The following is a 25,031-nucleotide window of genomic DNA, read 5'->3' as shown; positions in this document are numbered from 1 at the left end:
AAGCAAAGACAGTTAAGGGTGATCAGACTGGCAGGGGAGCAGTTAGGGACATCAGGCTGCCAGGCAGCATGATTAGGGGCAGTCAGGCAGGCAGGCAGGCAAACGGTTAGGAGCCAGTGGTCCCAGATTGCAAGAGGGATATCTGACTGGCAGTCGGACATCCCCCAAGGGGTCCCAGATTGGAGAGGGTGCAGGCGGGGCTGAGGGACTCCCTGCCCCTCCCCCCCACCCTGCCTCATGTACAAATTTTGTGCACTGGGCCTCTAGTAAATAACATAATTACTAAACTCAACACAATAAATGCAGAGCTCCCATCTCACTCCCCATGCGGCTTACCTCCCTCCTGGTCCGCAGTGGGCTGGGTCCTGCCCCGGGAACATCAGTCGAAGGGAGTTATACTCGGGTCTGTGTCTCAGATTCATCCTCTCGGGAGATGCTGACTAAAATGACATGCATAGCAAGTCAGAGGCACCCACGGGAAACCACTGTTACTTATAAGGACATCCATTTGCTTATTTTATGTCCAGAAGCTCCTTGTCAGTGTTTCCGTTTCACGGCGTTGCTTTCCCCCGAGGGCCTGCGCTTCTGCTGGTGGTTTTTATTGTCCTTTTAGACTTTACGAGAATCTCACCCAGTGAGACTCGGGACCCTCAGGGTGGCTTCCTGGGTGCACGCCCCGTTCCTACTTGACCCCGCATCCAACCACAGGCACAGGCTGCTGTGTCCTGCACGGAAGAGACGACCTCAGGTGACCAGGCATCCGCGCGACAGCGCAAATGACAGCTTCACTGGCAGGACGGAGAGCAGCCGTGGGCTCTGTTCCATGCGGCCACGCCCACGTGTACCGCCCAGGAGCCAACCTGGGCACTGGCGCCTCCCAGTTCGCATGGAGCAGTTCCAGCCTCCTGGCTTCCGGGGGCCCGGGGGCCCGCAGGCAGCTGGCAGCTCAGGTGAAGGGTGGAAGCAGAAGTGAGAGAGGGGTGACACCTCTGCTCCCCCCTGGTCTGCCCTGGGGTTCGGCCGAAGGGAACTGGCCCACCACAAATCCTGGCCCCCAAACCCTGCTTTCTAACCTCCAAGTAAAATCTCACGGTGCAGCTCTGAGGTCCTGCTCATATTATGATGGAACGGTGCCGACGCGAGACAAAATGCTCTGTTGTCTGACATGCAATTTGGGTGACAAACTAGAAACTTCTTATGTCATTTTTCAAAAACCAATCAGCTGTTCAGGCTCAAGGACAGGTCACTGCCAAACTAAGTTTTGAGCACTTGGTAACAAAAAGTGTCATTTTTTAAAAAAAATTAAGTCACAAAAATATAAATAAATAAAATTAAGTCCTGAATTACAGAATCAGCTAAAATTTTGCATATTTAAGCAAAACGTTTAAACATGCTTACATTTAAAAATAGATTATTCTATTAGGGAAAAGGTGTCAGTTGTTAAGAGCGCTGAAGAAATGGAGGCGGAGTTGGAGAACCGGGTATTTGTGAGGCTCTGAAGCCGAGACTCAGTGCAGATGAGACCTTTCTGTGACATCACCCCCTTCACTAGGAGCTGGGCTCTTTCTCACCTCGGGGAAGGGAGCGCAGCCACCCTCCTCGGTGCTGTGAGTGACTCCCACACTGTTGTCTGAAACGCCTCTCTCGGGAGGGGACCCGGTGCCGGAACTCAGTGCAGTGAGCACCTGCATGGACCAGGAACAGCACACACTGTGCCCGCAAACAGGGCCTGGGTTTAGTGGGTGACGCCACATTGCAAGCCAGTGTGCCGTTACCATGGTATATTTTTAAATGTTAAAACTAATTCTTTCATCCGCCATCGCCAGAAACTCCTGCTTCGCGTGCATTGTTCACTGCGACCTGTGACTCTCTGCGCTGTAATCGACCTGATTCTGTATCCGCCAGGAGAGAGGCCTGCAGGTGGCCACACGCCACTTAGAACCAGCAATTTAAACCTGTTTGTTACTCCCAGAGGCCGAGGAGTCACCTCTTAATTTTTTGTCTTCCCATCGACTGATCCCACTGCAGCTCTGTGCTGAGAGTCTGTGCCAGCTCCCTGCCCTGTGGTGTGGGGGCAGCGTCAAGCGAACTGAGGGCCACTTCCACGCTGCGACCTGGTGGCCCAACCAGAGGGTGACGGGCGGGGAGCGCGTACAGTGTGGAGGCCGGGACAAGGGGGTGACTCACATCCCAGGGGGTCAGAGCAGAGATGCAGAGACTCCACGCTACACGGAAGGGCACGCGATGTAAATTGGAGAATTGCTTATTTGTGGGATTTTCCATTTACCATTTCCGGGCCATGGTTGACTGGGCCACTGAGAGCACAGATCAGGGACAATGTATTTTCCTTTTTCCTTGGAGTCACCTCATGTCCTCGCGTCTCACCCGCCCCATACAATGGGCTTTTCCATCAGGCAAAGAGCCACTTCCCCGGGCGCTTCTACCGCCCAGGAACGTCCCACCGTGCTTGCAGGAGCTGCCCGGTCAGTGAGCCCCTTCAGTGGAGCCGTAAACTATCCCTTAGCGCGAGGGCCACATGGGAAGACCCCGAGCACGGGTCCCCGTGACCCTCCATCGCGAGCGCGCTCGTTACTGCAGCACACGCTTCCACCCGGCGCTGCCTTCCGTGAGCAGCGGGGTCTTCGCACCCGCTCATGGCTGAGGTCCGCGCCAGCCTGCTCGTCAGCCATGCGATGGCTCCTCCTCTCCTGCGGTCACGCCAGGAAAAGGGCAGAGCGCTCGCGGGGGCCCTGCAGGTCAGAGGTTAGGGAGCAGGGCTCTGGCCAAGCCACCCAGTGGGAATGCGGGACACTTTCGAGGGGCTGTAGGGATGGCCCCCATCCACTCTGCGGAATTAGCGGAGCCACCGACTGTGGCCGAGAAGGGGCCGCTGTGGCGGAGGCTCCGTGAGCAGTTAGGGGACTAGAGGACCTCTGACCGTCAGATCCTGAGGGGCAAGTGCTAGAAAGATGGGCTGGACCCGGGGGTCAGGGCTGAACTCCTAGTTATGATGACGCACGAGCGAGCATTAGGCGCCTGGCTGTCGGGCACTGTGCAGAGCATGTTCACTTGTTGTTGTTGTTAAAGGAACCAGGGAATGACAGATACTGAGAACGCGGATGCAGTCTGCATTCTCCACTTTTCCTTTACAGCTGCCACACTGGGTGCCTCTGAAGGACTCAGATTTCACAGGTGGCCCTCAAAAACCACACAAAACCACACCAAACTACACCAAACTACACTAAAAACAAACAACAGCAACGAATACACCAAACCCTTCATGATGGTGAAAGCCAACCTCTATCGAAAAGGAGAGGGAGAGAAGGGGGCAGAAGGGGGAGAGGAATTAATGAAGGTTTAGGAACTGAATCTTAGCAACTCATGGGCTCCCCAAGAACAAAATAAACATGATATTAGCTCATTATCTCATGACCTGGGGCACCCCCAATTGCAGTGTTCTTTTCTGCCTTGGATGTTCTATTCTTCCGTTTGCTCCTTCCCCCCCCTCTCTCTCTCTCTCTCTCTATCCTTTGACAATCCCCTGTCTTGACTCCGACCATAACTAGCAAGCTGTGCATCTGTGTGTGGCTCTTTGAGGATGTGCCTGCACAGTCTCTGACCCCCTCTCATCCGAGCTGGGCTCTAACCTTCCTCCCCTCGGGCCTTGGCTGGAGATCAGAAAACAGAAGAGGTGACGCTGTGTTACTCAGGAGGCCACAAAAGGCAGAGCAGCGTCTGTCTGACTTTCTCTTCTGGGACACACACATCAGAGGCCTCTGCCAACACGGAACATGCCCGGCTTCCCTGAGGCCCCCGTGCCGAGGGCTGCGTGGCAGGGCCACATGGACACAGAGGGAGGTGACCGGGGAGCCAGGTGATCCACCCCAGCAGGTCTGCCTTCCACCTTCAGCTGCCCGGGTGTGACACCGGCCTCAGCCCTCCCTGCTCTCAGCTCGGAGCCTCCCACGGTTGCCATGGGAGCAGAGATAAGCAGTCTGCACAGACCCGCCCACAATGCAGGTACATGAGTAATATATAAATTTAAAAAAAATAAGCGGTAACCATGCGGTGGCTGGCAGCCCGGATGGATCACGGGCACGCTCTCAACAGTGCTGTGCATGAGCCCGTGATGTCACAGACTGCGCACATCCTGCTCCATGGTGCGTGTGCGTCTCTGTGTCATCGTGTTATGAAGGGGGTTCGGATCAAAGGTCAGCCACTGATTTGATGATGAGGCGTCCAAGTAGAATTATGCAGCCTTGAGAGTTCATGCTGGGCGGATTTGAAGCATCTGTAGCTGGGACAGTGTTAGATAAACAGTAGCAAGTGCCTCCCGTCAACGCCCCATTGAATAGTGCCAAAGGTGCCACGCCTGCCGGGAGTTAAATGCAGTCGTAGGTCTGGCTGGTTCCATCCTGTCCTGTCCCGGGAGGCTACACCTGGGCTCTTAGATTCGTGACCTATTTCCCAAGTCCCCATCCACAGTGTCCTTACCTGTGGTCTGATCTGACGGCTTACAACAGGGCCCCGCCTTTACACGGGCCGACCTTGGTCTGGAGTCAGGGACGCCCGGTTTGAATTCTGGTTCTGACCTGCAGGCCGTGGCCTTGGACCACACCTTTGTGCCCGCCAGCTCCTTCATTTGTGAAACGGTCATTCCGCTGCCTTTCACTTGCAGAGGTTGGGGGGTTGCACCTGATGCAGGGATTGAAGTCCCACCTCAGAGCCCCCCTGTACGCAGTCATCAGCCGTGGTCGTGGCCACCAGAGTTGGCATAACACTGCGTTGGCTTTTGCTGATCTGATCTCAGCTCTGCACTCGCTCTTCTCTAACTCTTCCCGCCAGTTTAGCATCACGCCCACGCAGTTGATTGTGGTTTCTACAAACCACAGGAAGCATTCAACTGATCAGGTTGCTCTGACAGTGACTCTGCAACGAGCTGTAACACCTGTGGTTCCTTAGATAAACGTGCCCTGATTTGCACGTTACATAATACACAGCGTGGCAGCCATGGAGTTCCCCGCCAGCTGAGCCGAAGGGGCAAGTAAGTTGTAATGACTTAGAAAGGGTGTTGGTGGTGTTTCTGTTTCTGAGAACCACGTGCTGACATGCTCATTACCTGACAGCACACACTGCTACCTGCCACACGAGAAGTCCGATCTACAGTCAGGGCACCTCATGTCCACTGAGGTGTTTTTTAAATACATGTTGCCTTTCCTGATCATAAGAACACAGTGTTGGCTGTAGAAAATTAGCCAACATACTTTCACATAAGGCAAAGGGTAAGGCGCGTTTAACCGAAGCACCGGGAGGAAATCACTGGTAACATTATTAGTGGTTTTCTTTAGACTGTTTTCAAGGTGTAGGGGTATATGCTCACATGGTACACACACACACACACACACACACACACATTTTAATGCGGTCGTAGCTCACGTATTATTTGGCGACTGGTATCTTTAACGTCACGCATTGCACCCGTTTTCCGTATCAGTACGTGCAGGTCTAGATGGTTCTCAGCGGTGGGCACTGTTGGATCTGCTTCAGCTCTAAGGTGATGAGCGCTGACGCTCCTCCACCATCTCGGCCCTGTGTTCTTCCTTACGTACGTTCTGTAGACTTGTCTGGCCAGTTGACGATTCAATTTTAGGAGAAGAGCTTCTGTGGCAACGTGTTTGACACCCACCCTGCGTCCCACAGCCCCCCGAATGCCTGTGCGATCGCCCCTCTCCCCAAAGCTGTGGGGGGGACACTGCTCCCGTCCTGGAGATGAGCCGCCTTGCTGTCACTCTTTTTCACCTGTGCCAGTTGCTCAGGTGGAACATCGCAGCGCCACAGCTCGTGTTAAACTGCCTCTCCCATTCCAAGGGAGCAGGAGTATGTCTTTATTATTTATTGCTCATTATTACGGCCATTTTCTTATAATTACACTTACAAACATTTCTTAGAGTAACGCTTTGCGGGCCATAGAGGCTGCAGACGGTGTTACCAGCAGTTCAGTTTGAAAGCCTTCCGTGGTGTTTCAGAGCTGTTTGCGCGGCACTTGCTGGTGTGAAGTGTGTGTGATTTTACGGGACGCCGCCTTTGCAGTCATTCTTATTAGCGGGTCTTCTTGACATTCCAGATCACTAGAGACATGACTGCTGATCTTTCCTAGTACTTTTCGTGGTTTCACTTTTAAAACTATTTGATCCACACAGATTTTCCTATAGTGTGAAGGGTTTCATCTGAATCTAATTCTACTTATTCTACCCACAAAATCTACAAATTGCTTTTTCTGTATCATGTATGGAAAGAACCCATTTCCCCACTTATTTGAAATAAATCCCTGCGTTATAGTGTATTGAATTTGGGATCTTAAGTCTGTCCTCCATTCACCTGCTCTTCTGCCTCCGATTCATGCCGTTTTGATTACTCTAAATGCCTACACCCATGACAGCATGTTTAGTATCTGACACCGCGAGTTCTCCACATTGCCGCGTTTTTCTTAGATATTCATGATGGGGGATCAATCGGGCACTAGATGTACGCCTTCCTGACCGGAAACAAACAAGCAGAAGCTGGACAGGACGTACAAAACCGCGGATTCTAGAACCCCCGCGACAAAGGGCAGCGAGTCCAGAGAGAGAGAGAGAGATGAGCTGAGCCTCTGGTTGCCCAGATCACCCGGGCGAGCTTGGCTCTGTCGCAGGGCGGGATATGCCAGGCCGAGCCCAGCAGGTTCCCGCAGTGGCAAGGCCGATCGGAGAGCCTCGGGCCAGGACAGAGCCTGGAGAGAGAAAGCTGTGTGAGGCAGCCAGAGATGCAGGAAAACTGTGTGAGAGGCTTCGAGACGCAGCGCCAGCTCCACGCAGGCTGGGAATACTGCTGCCCAGCCGCCAGGCTGGGAAACCTCCTGTCAGCGGGCACTGGCTGCCTCCCCCGGAGAGCTTCCTCAGGAGAAAGAAATCATTTCCTCCGAACTAAATGCGTCCCTGGATGCAGTTAACAAATCGAAAAGCAAGACCCGAATGGGTCCAACTATTACCCAGTAACTGTGTGCCAACAAGAAGCCCAAGACTATTTCTTGGCCTACAGAACTGTTCCGCACCCAACAAGACAAGGGCATGACGTCTAGCATTCAGTCAGAGATCGCAGGTCACGCAAAGAATACGTCACCAGCAGAGAGGAGAGACATTATCAACCAAGATGGAACCAGAACTGACCCAGACGCTAGATGTGGCACACGAAGGTCTTGAAATGGGCACCACAACTGTATTCCCTGGATTTCCATACCCAGCAGAAGCGACTTTCAGCAGCGAAGGTGAGACAGACTCTCCGACAAGCGAAGCCCGAAAGAATGGGTCACTGGCCGGACTACAGTGATGATGGAAAGACGTCCTAGAGGCGGAAGGACAACCGGGCCAGATGGAAACGCGGGCATGAGGTGTGCTGGGAACGGTAATACCCATGATTGAATGTTCGAGCATCCCCTGTGTTACTATTGATGTAAGCACCACATTGCTCTCCGTGTTTGTGTGACATGTAATTTTCAGTATTTGCAAACTTGTCAGTAACCTAGTTCTTTATTATTATTATTGTTGTTATCATTATTATTTGCCCTGTGAAATGGAAGGGTCTGGGCTAGTGTCATGTCAGAGTCCCCTGAAGCCTACTGGAGGGAGGGGTTAGCAAAAAACTCTGTGCTGGGGGCCCCTGTGTCTGACTCTGTGCTGGGGCCCCTGTGTCTGACTCTGTGTTGGGGGCCCCTGTGTCTGACTCTGTGTTGGGGTCCCTGTGTCTGACTCTGTGTTGGGGCCCCTGTGTCTGACTCTGTGTTGGGGTCCCTGTGTCTGACTCTGTGTTGGGGCCCCTGTGTCTGACTCTGTGTTGGGGTCCCTGTGTCTGACTCTGTGCTGGGGGTCCTGTGTCTGACTCTGTTGGGGGCCCTGTGTCTGACTCTGTGCTGGGGTCCCTGTGTCTGACTCTGTGTTGGGGTCCCCTGTGTCTGACTCTGTGCTGGGGGCCCTGTGTCTGACTCTGTGCTGGGGGCCCCTGTGTCTGACTCTGTGCTGGGGGCCCCTGTGTCTGACTCTGTGTTGGGGTCCCTGTGTCTGACTCTGTGTTGGGGCCCCTGTGTCTGACTCTGTGTTGGGGTCCCTGTGTCTGACTCTGTGCTGGGGGTCCTGTGTCTGACTCTGTGTTGGTGGCCCTGTGTCTGACTCTGTGCTGGGGGCCCTGTGTCTGACTCTGTGCTGGGGGCCCTGTGTCTGACTCTGTGCTGGGGGTCCCTGTGTCTGACTCTGTGCTGGGGGCCCTGTGTCTGACTCTGTGTTGGGGCCCCTGTGTCTGACTCTGTGTTGGGGGCCCCTGTGTCTGACTCTGTGTTGGGGTCCCTGTGTCTGACTCTGTGTTGGGGGCCCTGTGTCTGACTCTGTGCTGGGGTCCCTGTGTCTGACTCTGTGTTGGGGTCCCTGTGTCTGACTCTGTGTTGGGGGCCCTGTGATGACTCTGTGCTGGGGGTCCCTGTGTCTGACTCTGTGCTGGGGCCCCTGTGTCTGACTCTGTGCTGGGGCCCCTGTGTCTGACTCTGTGCTGGGGGTCCTGTGTCTGACTCTGTGTTGGGGGTCCCTGTGTCTGACTCTGTGCTGGGGGCCCTGTGTCTGACTCTGTGCTGGGGCCCCTGTGTCTGACTCTGTGCTGGGGCCCCTGTGTCTGACTCTGTGCTGGGGTCCCTGTGTCTGACTCTGTGTTGGGGGCCCTGTGATGACTCTGTGCTGGGGGTCCCTGTGTCTGACTCTGTGCTGGGGCCCCTGTGTCTGACTCTGTGCTGGGGCCCCTGTGTCTGACTCTGTGCTGGGGGTCCTGTGTCTGACTCTGTGTTGGGGGTCCCTGTGTCTGACTCTGTGCTGGGGGCCCTGTGTCTGACTCTGTGCTGGGGCCCCTGTGTCTGACTCTGTGCTGGGGCCCCTGTGTCTGACTCTGTGCTGGGGTCCCTGTGTCTGACTCTGTGTTGGGGCCCCTGTGTCTGACTCTGTGCTGGGGGCCCTGTGTCTGACTCTGTGTTGGGGGCCCTGTGTCTGACTCTGTGTTGGGGTCCCTGTGTCTGACTCTGTGCTGGGGGCCCTGTGTCTGACTCTGTGTTGGGGGCCCTGTGTCTGACTCTGTGTTGGGGGCCCTGTGTCTGACTCTGTGTTGGGGGCCCTGTGTCTGACTCTGTGCTGGGGCCCCCTGTGTCTGACTCTGTGCTGGGGGCCCTGTGTCTGACTCTGTGTTGGGGGCCCTGTGTCTGACTCTGTGTTGGTGGCCCTGTGTCTGACTCTGTGTTGGGGTCCCTGTGTCTGACTCTGTGCTGGGGGTCCCTGTGTCTGACTCTGTTGGGGGCCCTGTGTCTGACTCTGTGCTGGGGGTCCCTGTGTCTGACTCTGTTGGGGGCCCTGTGTCTGACTCTGTGCTGGGGGTCCCTGTGTCTGACTCTGTTGGGGGCCCTGTGTCTGACTCTGTGCTGGGGGCCCTGTGTCTGACTCTGTTGGGGGCCCTGTGTCTGACTCTGTGTTGGGGGCCCCTGTGTCTGACTCTGTGTTGGGGGCCCCTGTGTCTGACTCTGTGTTGGGGGCCCCTGTGTCTGACTCTGTGTTGGGGGCCCTGTGTCTGACTCTGTTGGGGGCCCTGTGTCTGACTCTGTGTTGGGGGCCCCTGTGTCTGACTCTGTTGGGGGCCCTGTGTCTGACTCTGTGTTGGGGGCCCCTGTGTCTGACTCTGTGCTGGGGGTCCCTGTGTCTGACTCTGTTGGGGGCCCTGTGTCTGACTCTGTGCTGGGGGCCCTGTGTCTGACTCTGTGTTGGGGTCCCTGTGTCTGACTCTGTGTTGGGGTCCCTGTGTCTGACTCTGTGCTGGGGCCCCTGTGTCTGACTCTGTGTTGGGGTCCCTGTGTCTGACTCTGTGTTGGGGCCCCTGTGTCTGACTCTGTGTTGGGGGCCCTGTGTCTGACTCTGTTGGGGGCCCTGTGTCTGACTCTGTGTTGGGGTCCCTGTGTCTGACTCTGTGTTGGGGTCCCTGTGTCTGACTCTGTGCTGGGGGCCCTGTGTCTGACTCTGTGCTGGGATCCCTGTGTCTGACTCTGTGTTGGGGGCCCCTGTGTCTGACTCTGTGTTGGGGAGCCCCTGTGTCTGACTCTGTGTTGGGGTCCCTGTGTCTGACTCTGTGTTGGGGTCCCTGTGTCTGACTCTGTGCTGGGGGCCCTGTGTCTGACTCTGTGCTGGGGGTCCCTGTGTCTGACTCTGTTGGGGGCCCTGTGTCTGACTCTGTGTTGGGGTCCCTGTGTCTGACTCTGTGTTGGGGCCCCTGTGTCTGACTCTGTGCTGGGGTCCCTGTGTCTGACTCTGTGCTGGGGGCCCTGTGTCTGACTCTGTGTTGGGGTCCCTGTGTCTGACTCTGTGTTGGGGTCCCTGTGTCTGACTCTGTTGGGGTCCCTGTGTCTGACTCTGTTGGGGGCCCTGTGTCTGACTCTGTGTTGGGGCTCCTGTGTCTGACTCTGTTGGGGTCCCTGTGTCTGACTCTGTTGGGGGCCCTGTGTCTGACTCTGTGTTGGGGGCCCTGTGTCTGACTCTGTGTTGGGGTCCCTGTGTCTGACTCTGTTGGGGGCCCTGTGTCTGACTCTGTGTTGGGGTCCCTGTGTCTGACTCTGTTGGGGGCCCTGTGTCTGACTCTGTGTTGGGGTCCCTGTGTCTGACTCTGTGTTGGGGTCCCTGTGTCTGACTCTGTTGGGGTCCCTGTGTCTGACTCTGTTGGGGGCCCTGTGTCTGACTCTGTGTTGGGGGCCCTGTGTCTGACTCTGTGTTGGGGCCCCTGTGTCTGACTCTGTGCTGGGGGCCCTGTGTCTGACTCTGTGTTGGGGGCCCCTGTGTCTGACTCTGTGCTGGGGGTCCCTGTGTCTGACTCTGTGTTGGGGTCCCTGTGTCTGACTCTGTGCTGGGGGTCCCTGTGTCTGACTCTGTGTTGGGGTCCCTGTGTCTGACTCTGTGTTGGGGCCCCTGTGTCTGACTCTGTGCTGGGGGCCCTGTGTCTGACTCTGTGTTGGGGGCCCCTGTGACTGACTCTGTGCTGGGGGTCCCTGTGTCTGACTCTGTGTTGGGGCCCCTGTGTCTGACTCTGTTGGGGGCCCTGTGTCTGACTCTGTGTTGGGGCCCCTGTGTCTGACTCTGTGCTGGGGCCCCTGTGTCTGACTCTGTGCTGGGGTCCCTGTGTCTGACTCTGTGCTGGGGTCCCTGTGTCTGACTCTGTGCTGGGGGCCCTGTGTCTGACTCTGTGTTGGGGTCCCTGTGTCTGACTCTGTGCTGGGGGCCCTGTGTCTGACTCTGTGCTGGGGGCCCTGTGTCTGACTCTGTGTTGGGGTCCCCTGTGTCTGACTCTGTGTTGGGGTCCCCTGTGTCTGACTCTGTGTTGGGGGCCCCTGTGTCTGACTCTGTGTTGGGGTCCCCTGTGTCTGACTCTGTGTTGGGGGCCCCTGTGTCTGACTCTGTGTTGGGGTCCCCTGTGTCTGACTCTGTGCTGGGGGCCCTGTGTCTGACTCTGCTGGGGCCCCTGTGTCTGACTCTGTGTTGGGGTCCCTGTGTCTGACTCTGTGCTGGGGCCCCCTGTGTCTGACTCTGTGCTGGGGCCCCCTGTGTCTGACTCTGTGTTGGGGTCCCTGTGTCTGACTCTGTGCTGGGGCCCCTGTGTCTGACTCTGTGTTGGGGTCCCTGTGTCTGACTCTGTGCTGGGGCCCCCTGTGTCTGACTCTGTGCTGGGGCCCCTGTGTCTGACTCTGTGTTGGGGTCCCTGTGTCTGACTCTGTGCTGGGGCCCCCTGTGTCTGACTCTGTGTTGGGGCCCTGTGTCTGACTCTGTTGGGGGCCCTGTGTCTGACTCTGTGTTGGGGTCCCTGTGTCTGACTCTGTTGGGGGCCCTGTGTCTGACTCTGTGTTGGGGTCCCTGTGTCTGACTCTGTTGGGGGCCCTGTGTCTGACTCTGTTGGGGGCCCTGTGTCTGACTCTGTGTTGGGGGCCCTGTGTCTGACTCTGTGTTGGGGCCCCTGTGTCTGACTCTGTGCTGGGGGCCCTGTGTCTGACTCTGTGTTGGGGGCCCCTGTGTCTGACTCTGTGCTGGGGGTCCCTGTGTCTGACTCTGTGTTGGGGTCCCTGTGTCTGACTCTGTGCTGGGGGTCCCTGTGTCTGACTCTGTGTTGGGGTCCCTGTGTCTGACTCTGTGTTGGGGCCCCTGTGTCTGACTCTGTGCTGGGGGCCCTGTGTCTGACTCTGTGTTGGGGGCCCCTGTGACTGACTCTGTGCTGGGGGTCCCTGTGTCTGACTCTGTGTTGGGGTCCCTGTGTCTGACTCTGTTGGGGGCCCTGTGTCTGACTCTGTGTTGGGGCCCCTGTGTCTGACTCTGTTGGGGGCCCTGTGTCTGACTCTGTGTTGGGGCCCCTGTGTCTGACTCTGTGCTGGGGCCCCTGTGTCTGACTCTGTGCTGGGGTCCCTGTGTCTGACTCTGTGCTGGGGTCCCTGTGTCTGACTCTGTGCTGGGGGCCCTGTGTCTGACTCTGTGTTGGGGTCCCTGTGTCTGACTCTGTGCTGGGGGCCCTGTGTCTGACTCTGTGCTGGGGGCCCTGTGTCTGACTCTGTGTTGGGGTCCCCTGTGTCTGACTCTGTGTTGGGGTCCCCTGTGTCTGACTCTGTGTTGGGGGCCCCTGTGTCTGACTCTGTGTTGGGGTCCCCTGTGTCTGACTCTGTGTTGGGGGCCCCTGTGTCTGACTCTGTGTTGGGGTCCCCTGTGTCTGACTCTGTGCTGGGGGCCCTGTGTCTGACTCTGCTGGGGCCCCTGTGTCTGACTCTGTGTTGGGGTCCCTGTGTCTGACTCTGTGCTGGGGCCCCCTGTGTCTGACTCTGTGCTGGGGCCCCCTGTGTCTGACTCTGTGTTGGGGTCCCTGTGTCTGACTCTGTGCTGGGGCCCCTGTGTCTGACTCTGTGTTGGGGTCCCTGTGTCTGACTCTGTGCTGGGGCCCCCTGTGTCTGACTCTGTGCTGGGGCCCCTGTGTCTGACTCTGTGTTGGGGTCCCTGTGTCTGACTCTGTGCTGGGGCCCCCTGTGTCTGACTCTGTGTTGGGGCCCTGTGTCTGACTCTGTTGGGGGCCCTGTGTCTGACTCTGTGTTGGGGTCCCTGTGTCTGACTCTGTTGGGGGCCCTGTGTCTGACTCTGTGTTGGGGTCCCTGTGTCTGACTCTGTTGGGGGCCCTGTGTCTGACTCTGTGCTGGGGTCCCTGTGTCTGACTCTGTGCTGGGGGCCCTGTGTCTGACTCTGTGCTGGGGGCCCTGTGTCTGACTCTGTGTTGGGGTCCCCTGTGTCTGACTCTGTGTTGGGGCCCCTGTGTCTGACTCTGTGTTGGGGTCCCTGTGTCTGACTCTGTGCTGGGATCCCTGTGTCTGACTCTGTGTTGGGGGCCCTGTGTCTGACTCTGTGTTGGGGCCCCTGTGTCTGACTCTGTGTTGGGGCCCCTGTGTCTGACTCTGTGTTGGGGGCCCTGTGTCTGACTCTGTGTTGGGGCCCCTGTGTCTGACTCTGTGTTGGGGGCCCTGTGTCTGACTCTGTGCTGGGATCCCTGTGTCTGACTCTGTGTTGGGGTCCCTGTGTCTGACTCTGTTGGGGGCCCTGTGTCTGACTCTGTGTTGGGGTCCCTGTGTCTGACTCTGTGCTGGGGGCCCTGTGTCTGACTCTGTGCTGGGGGCCCTGTGTCTGACTCTGTGTTGGGGGCCCTGTGTCTGACTCTGTGCTGGGGGTCCTGTGTCTGACTCTGTGCTGGGGGCCCTGTGTCTGACTCTGTGCTGGGGGCCCTGTGTCTGACTCTGTGCTGGGGGCCCTGTGTCTGACTCTGTGTTGGGGCCCCTGTGTCTGACTCTGTGCTGGGGGCCCTGTGTCTGACTCTGTGCTGGGGGCCCTGTGTCTGACTCTGTGCTGGGGGCCCTGTGTCTGACTCTGTGTTGGGGGCCCTGTGTCTGACTCTGTGTTGGGGGCCCTGTGTCTGACTCTGTGCTGGGGGGCCCTGTGTCTGACTCTGTGTTGGGGTCCCTGTGTCTGACTCTGTGCTGGGGGCCCTGTGTCTGACTCTGTGTTGGGGCCCCTGTGTCTGACTCTGTGCTGGGATCCCTGTGTCTGACTCTGTGCTGGGGCCCCTGTGTCTGACTCTGTGCTGGGATCCCTGTGTCTGACTCTGTGCTGGGATCCCTGTGTCTGACTCTGTGCTGGGATCCCTGTGTCTGACTCTGTGCTGGGATCCCTGTGTCTGACTCTGTGCTGGGATCCCTGTGTCTGACTCTGTGCTGGGATCCCTGTGTCTGACTCTGTGCTGGGATCCCTGTGTCTGACTCTGTGCTGGGGGCCCTGTGTCTGACTCTGTGCTGGGGGCCCTGTGTCTGACTCTGTGTTGGGGTCCTGTGTCTGACTCTGTGCTGGGATCCCTGTGTCTGACTCTGTGCTGGGATCCCTGTGTCTGACTCTGTGCTGGGGGTCCCTGTGTCTGACTCTGTTGGGGGCCCTGTGTCTGACTCTGTGTTGGGGCCCCTGTGTCTGACTCTGTGTTGGGGCCCCTGTGTCTGACTCTGTGTTGGGGGCCCTGTGTCTGACTCTGTGTTGGGGGCCCTGTGTCTGACTCTGTGTTGGGGTCCCTGTGTCTGACTCTGTGTTGGGGTCCCTGTGTCTGACTCTGTGTTGGGGCCCCTGTGTCTGACTCTGTGTTGGGGTCCCTGTGTCTGACTCTGTGCTGGGATCCCTGTGTCTGACTCTGTGTTGGGGTCCCTGTGTCTGACTCTGTGTTGGGGCCCCTGTGTCTGACTCTGTGTTGGGGCCCCTGTGTCTGACTCTGTGTTGGGGGCCCTGTGTCTGACTCTGTGCTGGGATCCCTGTGTCTGACTCTGTGTTGGGGTCCCTGTGTCTGACTCTGTGTTGGGGGCCCTGTGTCTGACTCTGTGTTGGGGGCCCTGTGTCTGACTCTGTGCTGGGGGCCCTGTGTCTGACTCTGTGCTGGGATCCCTGTGTCTGACTCTGTGTTGGGGTCCCTGTGTCTGACTCTGTGCTGGGGGCCCTGTGTCTGACTCTGTGTTGGGGGCCCTGTGTCTGACTCTGTGCTGGGGGCCCTGTGTCTGACTCTGTGCTGGGGCCCCCTGTGTCTGACTCTGTGCTGGGGGCCCTGTGTCTGACTCTGTGCTGGGGGCCCTGTGTCTGACTCTGTGTTGGGGGCCCTGTGTCTGACTCTGTGCTGGGGCCCCCTGTGTCTGACTCTGTGCTGGGGGCCCTGTGTCTGACTCTGTGTTGGGGTCCCTGTGTCTGACTCTGTGTTGGGGGCCCTGTGTCTGACTCTGTGTTGGGGTCCCTGTGTCTGACTCTGTGTTGGGGTCCCTGTGTCTGACTCTGTGTTGGGGGCCCCTGTGTCTGACTCTGTGCTGGGGGCCCTGTGTCTGACTCTGTGCTGGGGGCCTGTGTCTGACTCTGTGTTGGGGTCCCTGTGTCTGACTCTGTGTTGGGGTCCCTGTGTCTGACTCTGTGTTGGGGACCCTGTGTCTGACTCTGTGTTGGGGTCCCTGTGTCTGACTCTGTGTTGGGGTCCCTGTGTCTGACTCTGTGTTGGGGACCGGGACTCTCTCTTCCCCTCCCCACGTCTAGTGAGAATCTTCAAATCTTTCCATCAAACACGTTCGGTGTCAAGAGCACAAAATAAAATAGAATGTTTTTCCCTCTCCAAGGACCCAAGCATGATTATGGGATTGTGAGGAAAATTACCAAACTCACATACTCAATTCACATCCCTCTTCTGTGGAAACATGAGCTGACACCATAAATCACTTACATCCACAGGGTGATTTCCCTGAAGAGCCCGCTTATAGGGAGGCATTTTGCGGGGAGGGGGCGGGAGAGGACAGGAGAGGGGCGGGGAGGGGACCTTCTGGAAATGGACCCTTAACACATTCACGCCGCCCAGGCCTCACGGGGCTGTCCCATGCACCGCCTCATTCTCTGGAGACTTCGGTGGAGCGCAGGAAACTCCTTTAAATGTTCTCTCACTTAATGTGCCAACAATGTTTGCTCAGCGCTGCGGTCTCAGCATGACGGGCAGACTGTGGCTGAGGAACCCGGTACCAGGCCAGGACGCCGTAGCCAGGCACACTGCGCCGGGCCCTGGCAAGGCGCTCCGCTCGCCGGGGTCTGCTCAGGCGTGGTTTATCCTTAACTGCCAAACAGGAATTTGACAAAGCATATAAGCACTTATTTATATTCAAACGTGTGTGGCATTTCATGTGTGTAGCTGATGTGTTCCCGATTTTCTAAAAGGGCTTGTAAAATATTTAGAAAAGCATGACTTCATGTCACCTAGGATCACACATAAAGAATTTTCTAAAAGACATTACAGCACAAGCAAAGACGCACGGCAGTACATTGAGCATGTGTGTGTAGGATTTGAGGCTGAAAATGGGCTAAAAGTAGTCAACTTACGATTTTCATATCCATATATTACCTAAAAGTGTGATTGGTATTACTTTCTCACGAAATCTTAAATGGTAAAACACATTCATCCCCGGAAGTCCTCATAAAGAAAAGATAGATGAAATGATACATGTGAAGGGCTTATAATTACCATATAAACGCCAGTCTTTCTACTTTAATGCAGATACCCATGTGTTTGCTGTAGCTCCACGTGGCTGCCGGGTAGAGACCATCTTGGTCTCTGTCTTGCTTTCGGAGGGGGCTGAAGGTCATCCCTGCCTGGCACCATGTTTCAGGACCCGGGCCTGGCCGCCCCGGAGCCGGCACGTGGCCAGCCTTGCACAGGGGGCTGCCGTGTAACAAGCCAAATAATGACGTGTTCACTCGGCACCAGGTGTTGGTGGTGGAGTGCATGTGTGCAGCCAGAAACACTGACGGCACGTCCCACTCGGGACTCCTGTGCATCTGCCCTGGAAGGGCGTCCCGAGCAGGAGCACAGGCCTGAGGGGCGCGGCTTTCCGACCAGAGACTCAGTTTAGAGGAGCGGGCGAGGGGCAGCTTCCCCGGAGCAGAGCCCCGGCGCCCGGCGGGACCAGGGTGTGTGACGGACCCGCCAATCCAACCGATGTGAAAAGTGTAAAGGACGCAACGGCCCGTCTTGTACTGCGGTGCCTCGGTGTCCCGGGGAGCGGGTGACCCTGAGTCAGGCGGCGGGGGAAAGAGGGACTGTCCCTGCGATCAGTCCCCGTGGGGAAGGCTCGGGTCACACGGAGCCGCCGCTGCAGCTGAGCGCTGGGCGAGGTGGCTGGCTCAGATCACGCCCCAGCGGAGGGTCGTGGGGACAGGCCCAGATGCCTGGATTTCACCTCCTCCTCTAAGAGGAAGGTCGTGGTATTCACCCCCGAACAATAAGTTCATGTTTTCTGGGCTTCCGCTGAGGGTAGAAATACACTTCTGCAAAAGTCACTATAATGAATGACACAGACATAACAAGAACAACTTCATCTAACCCACGCGCCACGGCGAGGACGGCCGCGCCTGCGAGGTGGGACTTCATGCTGGTCCCCGGGGCTCAGTTCATCGGGCACCTCATTGCACGCCTTTGCCACATTCATGGACTTACACGGAAGCCGCCTGTGTTGCATGAGCAGACGTGAACCCGGCTTCCACGGTTTCTGGGTCTGTGTAGCCGTGAGCTGCCTGCGGATACGCGTCCAGTGTTGAGGGCACACTCTGTGTCCGGATGGTTCTCAGCGTGACTTTCTGTTAAAGCAAGAGGACGTAGGTGCCTACTCCATGCTCATCACACACAGCGCCCTGCGTTCCTCAGCCTCTGGCTGTGGGAGCAGGGACGGTAGGGACAGTGCCACTCTGGGTGGGGCCCTCCGCCCTGGTAGATTCAGCACCAAGAACAGCGGCAGCAGTGACATGGAGGAAGTTGCAGAGCCAAAGCCAGGAGAAAAGCCCAGCCAGGGCTGCAGGCGGCCGGGCCCAGAGCGTCCGTCCATCTGTCCATCTGTCCCCGAGCAAGGCCCGCGCCCAGAGAGCCCAGCCGTTTCTCGCAGGTTATCACCAGCGGACAGACCACTGTCTGTGTGCTGTCCCAGAGGTCAGCCCTGGTCCTTGGTGGGAGGGCACAACGTGAAGCTTTAACCTCCTATTTCCTCCGTGTGAGAACCCACACTGGAGAGCTCTGCCCATGCGTGCAGCTGGCACACGCCGCGGACGCCCGCTTGTCCGCTCGGGCCCACGCATCCCGAGGCAGGCAGCCTCTACTCTGAAGGAGTGACAAGCAGTGTGGACCCCGGCTGCTGTCTGCCACAGTCTGGCCGGGCTACAGACCCAGAGCCAGGACACGCCCGCCACGGCCTCGGCCAGTGACATCACATACGCAGCTGCTGCCACGTTGTGGTTGGGGGAAGTTAGAGCCCCAAACAGCATTGGCGTGTACTTCCCTGGGGCCGAAAGGTTTTTAGACTTAGATATTTTTATATCTTAAAAAGGTTATGCAGTTTTTGTATGTGAGCTCTGAAATACCTCCAGGAGTGTCCATGCCCTGTCATTTTAAAATATGTGTATAGTAACTGCAGGGAGAAGCCTGACTGGCCCCACCAAGTTGGATAAATACAGACTAGGAACAGTGTCAGAAGTCGCTGTCAGTTTTGCCATAAATGAAATGTTACACCACATTTAGAGAAAAGAATTAAAACTGTGTTTTCAGCATCTTTTGAGTTTGAGAATTTCATTTTAATTTTTATTGCCTATTACATTGGCCTAGGGATCAGAAAAGGTTTATGCTTTTAAACTGGGTGATAAAGTAAGATTTTAAAAAGTGCTTTTGCAGTGTAGCAGTAGCTAAATTGATGTGAACGGCGATGCTGTTAGACCTGACCCTGTGGTGCAATTGAAGGCCGTGTGCTCGCTGCAGTAACGTCCAAGGCTCACTCTCTCCTGCTGAGAATGGCTTCAGGCTGGTGCATACGTGCCCGCCTGTGTGTGTGTGTGTGTGTGTGTGTGTGTGTGTTTACATGTACACAATGCATTTATTTGTTGTGAACCAACAGAGGGCCTAGCAGAAGGCGGTGGTCCTCCTGGTGACCTTGGCGGTGGCCGTGGTGAATGGGCAGCAAGTGACCGCCTGCAAACCACGGCTCTGCATCTTGGGAGCGACACCGCTGGGCTCGGCCCGCCGCCGTGAGGCTGTATCAATGCCTTATTAAGAAAAAACAAACTTACCATTGAGCATCACAGACTCATTTACTGCTGAGGTTCCATCTGTTTAAGGTCTACTCTAACCCCATTTTCCCACTGGCGTTCAGTTAGCAAGGTCTGCAAGTATTGGGCGATCCAACGAGTTCGGAGTCGTTTTGTATCCAAACCTGTATCATTATTCCTGGATTTTTATTTTTCTGTTGTTGTTATTCATCTTCCCTGGAGGATATCGTTCCATTGATTTTTTTTTTCTTTTAGGGAGAGTGGGAGGGAAAGGGAGGGAGGGAGAGAGAGAGAGAAAGAGAGAGGGAGAGAGAGGGAGACATATTTCATAGACAGGGCTAGTAATTTCCAGTTTGGTTTTATTGCATCATGTGAATGGTAGCTCCCGCAGATCTGTACCTCTCCCACCATGATCGGTGAGCACTCCCGCACCCCCAGAAAGGACGCGGGCAATTGTCTGCGGGGTTTTATCTGTTGGCCTAGCACTTGGTGATTTGCTGGCAGGGTGTCTACCATGGGTTCTGCAAGCTCAGAGAAAACATAAGTGCGCCTGTCTGTCATCTGTGTGTGAAGCAACGTCCCAATGCCCGCAGCTCGGCTGTTCTGCAGGAATTACTCTGTGCTGTGAGGGAGGATCTTCTTCGTGTTGACAAAAATCAGTGGCCGCCAGCCCCTGTTCAGAGGGTCGGTCGCGCCCTCCATGCTGAGCCTTTTGGGGGTCAGGAGTGGCTCTAACTCTCTCTCTCAATGCCCTTGAAGCATTTGCCGCATTTAAAGGATGAGTAGAAAGGGTAGCATTTGCCTGGCTGGTGCTGCTCAATCGGTTGAGCATTGACTCATGAACATAGAGGTCACCAGTTCGATTCCTGGTCAGGGCACATGCCTGGGTTTTGGGCTTTATCCCCAGGAGGGGGCATGCTGGAGGCAGCCCATCAATGTTTCTCTCTCATCATTGATGTTTCTATCTCTCCCTCTCCCTTCTTCTCTCTAAAATCAATAACAACATATTTTTAAGAAAGGGTAGCATTCCACGTTACAGAAGAAACGCCCCCAACCAGTGTGACTTGCCTGCTGCCTCAGGAGAGCACCTGGGCTCAGGGGCAGAGCAAGAGTAGGCAAATGAATGAACAAGGCGAGAGGTGCAGGTTCCAACATCCCCGCTGCCGAGTGGAGGTGGAGCCGGTCCCCCCGGGATTCTGGGGTGCTGGAGAGCAGGAAAGGTATGGGGCTCCGCATGAGCTGGGAGAGTCACGCTCTGCTCCCCTGTGAGTCGCCGTAGGCGTGCCTGCCTCCTGAGAGTAGGGTCCTTCCTCTGGCCTTCACTCTTGCTGCTCACCGACCAATGGTGTAGGAAGCCTGGGTCGCGCCCTGGCTTCACCTGTGATTGTGTGGCTTTGGGCCAGTCAATTCACTGCTCTGGGTATCCCTTCCCTCGTCACGAGACGCTATTTCAGGCTTCCTCCTGCGTCCACGTGGAGTTGTCTCTGAAACTCACTTGTCAGTGAGGGGCGTTGCTCCACGGGGCACAGAGTCCCCAGCTCCGTGGCACAAAGAGCACAAGAAGGAAAAGCTAGCAGATTCCTGGACCCTCTTCAAAGGGCGTCCCTACTGCTGCCCAAGGTCCCTCATCCCCTCGAGAGATCTGATGCTGATTTATTTCTAACTCAGACCTAATGAGAGAGCCCTTCGCCTGCCCCGATTTTTTAACATTTAAGAAATTGTACTTTGTTTATTGAGGTCGTATCCTTGGAAATGTTTAGACCGGGAAGCGCCGGCTGACTGCCATGTCTTTGATCATATTTCTCTTTCTTGCAGGAATTTTTCTTTAAATGTTCAGCGCACCCGACCTCTGACAAAGAAACATCAGTAGCTTTGAACCTGATCACAACCAACAGCCGCGGCATCACCTGCATCACGTGCACCGACATCAGGTGAGGACTGGAAACACTGTCACACGCACCTCACTTTCCCAACAGCCCGGCCTTCCCAGGGATTCTCTCTCCTGAGGAGAGTCTGCTTGACTTTGACACTGTCTGCCTCACTTGGGTATATTTTAATGGAGAAGACTTCAAAATGCCAAATCCTTGCATTTGCAGCTTGCTCAGTAGTCAAGTAGGATCCTAGGATATAAATGAGATGACTGCTATCTCAACACGGACTCAGGCATAGAGATGTTGTCATGGATTCATGCAAAGGAGGTTGTCATGGACTCATGCATAGGATGTTGTCATGGACTCATGCACAGGATGTTGTCATGGATTCATGTGTAGGGATGTTGTCATGGACTCATGCATAGGATATTGTCATGGACTCATGATAGGGATGTTGTCATGGACTTATGATAGGAATGTTGTCATGGATTCATGCATAGGATGTTGTCATGGACTCATGCATAGGATGTTGTCATAGACTTATGCATAGGATGTTGGCATGGATTCATGCATAGGATGTTGTCATGGATTCATGCATAGGATGTTTCATGGACTCATGCATAGGATGTTGGCATGGACTCATGCATAGGATGTTGGCATGGATTCATGCCTAGAGATGTTGTCATGGACTCATGCATAGGATGTTGTCATGGACCCATGTGCGGGGATGTCATAAATCCCTGCATGAGCACACCCCAATACTCTACATCAGTCGTTCTCAACCTTGGCTGCACATTAGAATCACCTGGGAATCTTTTTAAAATCCTGATTTCTGGGCCTCATCCTCCGGAAATTCTGTTTCTTTGTTATGGGGTGGGGCCACAACATTAGTAACAAAGAAGCAGAATTTCCGGAGGATGAGGCCCAGAAATCAGGATTTTAAAAAGATTCCCAAGTGATTCTAATGTGCAGCCAAGGTTGAGAACCACTGCTCTACATTGTGCTTTGCTAATTGTGGGTGTTTTTTTTTCCTGCTAATGCTTTATATTTTAATTTAGAAATAATTCACTCACAATAAAATTTCTTAAATGTTAGGAAAATTTACCCATATGGTTAGTAAGATTTTAGTTTAATTCTTTCCAGTATCTTGAGAAGCCTAGATATTTGCATGTACATATGGGGTGTGTGTGTGTGAATGTGTACATGCCTGCTGTATGCAATCATGTTATATATAGTTTTGTATCTGCCTTTTCCATTTAACATGGTATCGTGATAAATTTTCCCTGCCATGAAATATTTTATGAAAACAAGGCGTGTGATTTTAATAGGCAACTAAGATTCCATCACATGGGAATGCTCTATTTACTCCTTTCCCCATTGCTAGTAATTTAGACTATTTCCAGTGCTTTTTAAAAAATGTACATATTAAATGAAGTAAGGCTGAAGTCTAAATCCTTTCATGTGCTTCGAATGTAAAGGCACAGTCATAGAAATTGGCCTCTGGGTTCCTCATAAAATCCAGGAAACTGACGTAGGAAATCGGCAAGGCCCTGACCGGCTCTAAAGGTGGGAGCCGCGCTCGGTCACAGCTTTAAAGCGATCCTGTCATTTGAGAAAACACTTGGTTGTGGGTCCCGTCTGCTAGCAGGTACAGGAGTAACAGAGGAGGTTTTCGGGGCTCCTGCTGTCCAGACCACGCCCTGTGCTGGTTAACATGCGAAAACATGTAGAAGATAGATGTGCCATGCATTTCCAGATGTTGGCGAAAATTCCCTTCAGTGTGTGAACGGAAAACACTATCGGGAAGTGAGATACAAAAACAGTTCACAGCAGAGAGAGCCGAGAATCACAGAGCCCGGCCTGTCCATGTGCTCTGCCAGCTACGGGCTGCCTGTAGGCAAGGCCAGGCTGACGGGGTACAGACGTGACCAAGGCCGCAGTCCCACTCGTGTCTCTGCAGCAGAGGATTTAAATTAGTGTTTCTGACCTGAATTAAAGCAATTCTGCTTCATGCAATGCAACAAGCAGAAAACAGATTCTTTTTACACTAGAGGCCCGGTGCACAAAATTCATGCACTGGCAGGGGGCGTGTCCCTCAGCCCAGCCTGCACCCTCTCCAATCTGGGACCCCTCGGGGGATGTCCGACTGCAACCAGCAGTCCGACATCCCTCTCACAATCTGGGACTGCTGGCTCCCAACCACTCGCCTGCCTGCCTGCCTGATTGCCCCTAACCACTACTGCCTGCCAGCCTGATCACCCCCTAACCACTCCCCTGCCAGCCTGATCGATGCCTAACTGCTTCCCTGCCAGCCCAGTCGCCCCCAACTGCCCTCCCCTGCAGGCCTGGTCCCCTCCAACTGCCCTCCCCTGCTGGCCATCTTGTGGCTGTGGGCGCCGCCATCTTTGAGGGCGTGGCAGTCAATTAGCATAGTCCAGGGGTGGGCAAACTTTTTGACTCGAGGGCCACAGTGGGTTCTTAAACTGGACTGGAGGGCCGGAACAAAAGCATGGATGGAGTGTTTGTGTGAACTAATATAAATTCAAAGTAAACATCATTACATAAAAGGGTACGGTCTTTTTTTTTTTTAGTTTTATTCATTTCAAACGGGCCGGATACGGCCCGCGGGCCGTAGTTTGCCCATGGCTGGCATAGTCCCTCCTTAGTGGCCGTGGGCACTGCCATCTTTGCAATGGCATGAAGTTCAATTAGCATATTCCCTCTTTATTAGATAGGATGGAACACTCTCTTCTTAAAAAACCCTCCTGAATTTAATGGAATTTTCCAAAACTGAATAAGATAAAGTAAATTTATCAGCAATCAACAAGCCTTAAAGCAATATTACGAATAAGGAGGAGGTTAAAGCAATATTAGGAATAAGGAAGTTAAGGGGATATTGGGAATAGGGAGAAGAGTTAAATTTCTGCGGCCAGCTTATAGGGTCCAGGTCCTTCAGCTGTATTGTTGACGGTCAGTAACTTATGCAAAGAGAAGGACTGTTTTATCAACACTGATGCTCTGAAATGTGAGCCCGTGCCAGTGGGAGACCTTCATTTCCCCGGAGTCCACCCCGAGATTTCAGGTGTGAGCAGCTGCACCCCCAGGCTTCCTGGAGACATTGCAGGGGCCTCAGCATGAAGTTCACACGCTCACCTCTTCCTTCAGCGGTGGCTGCAGGTGCCCAGCAATCCACCCCGACCAGTTCTGCGGCCGTGAGGTCAGCCTGGCACGCGTCCCCGCCTGGGTCTCAGCGGTTCATTCTCTGAAGGTGGATGCTCAGAAGCAGCTGTATCTTTAAAGCCTCTCGGTGGCCCTCGCCAGGGCTGGTGACAGGGAAGCCTTATTTTTATGGCCTATTTTCAATGGACGTGAATGCCCACAAGTCTTGGTTATTTCCTTTATTTTATTGAAAAGCCTTTAAATAGCTCATTTTACTTTAAATAATATTGTAAGTGACATGTGCATTTGTTTCTAATTGCAACTTAATCCTTGTAATTAGCAATTGATAATCAACTTGGTGAGGAGAGGACGTTATTTTCATTGCAAATTGTGTTTGCACTGGTTCATGTCCTCAGATTGCAAAGTGCCGGGACATTTGGTAGCGGTGGGCAATGGTGTGATCTACGTGGCGCTCTGAAGACGTCGCATGTGTAGCAATTATTTCCCGTGACATTCAGAATCAAGTATTTACAGATTTGTTCTTCGTGGCTTCCAAAACTCACAGAGCTGTTTGCAGCCAAATCAGCAATAGTCTCAGGAACCCAAATGCAAGTAAATTATTCACTGAAGCAAGGCTCATGGTGTGTGCATTCTGTTTCTTATTAATTTGGCAAATTCTGCGTCAGAAGAACAGAGCCTCGAGCCGTTTCTGACGTGCAGCGGGAATGACATTTGAGCGTTTCCGGGTCCAGGCCCAGATCATCCCGCGCTAGGAGCTACTTACTGTGGGGCCGTG

General features: G+C 54.7%; 1 protein-coding gene across 4 annotated transcripts in view; it reads left to right on the top strand.

Annotated features, from left to right (window-relative positions):
* Positions 1-25,031, top strand: part of PRKN (parkin RBR E3 ubiquitin protein ligase) — a 534,115-nt gene that overhangs the window by 300,791 nt on the left and 208,293 nt on the right. For all 4 annotated transcript variants that reach the window (XM_081094588.1, XM_081094589.1, XM_081094591.1 and 1 more), the window contains one exon: positions 21,021-21,136. In XM_081094588.1, the coding sequence (XP_080950714.1) occupies positions 21,021-21,136 (116 nt within the window). The remainder of the gene's footprint in view (positions 1-21,020; positions 21,137-25,031) is intronic.

This window comes from Myotis nattereri, assembly GCF_964212035.1.
Source record: "Myotis nattereri genome assembly, chromosome: 6".
NCBI lineage: Eukaryota > Metazoa > Chordata > Mammalia > Chiroptera > Vespertilionidae > Myotis > Myotis nattereri.
The sequence above is the reverse complement of the archived record's forward strand: the minus strand, read 5'-3'. Positions and strand labels throughout refer to the sequence as shown.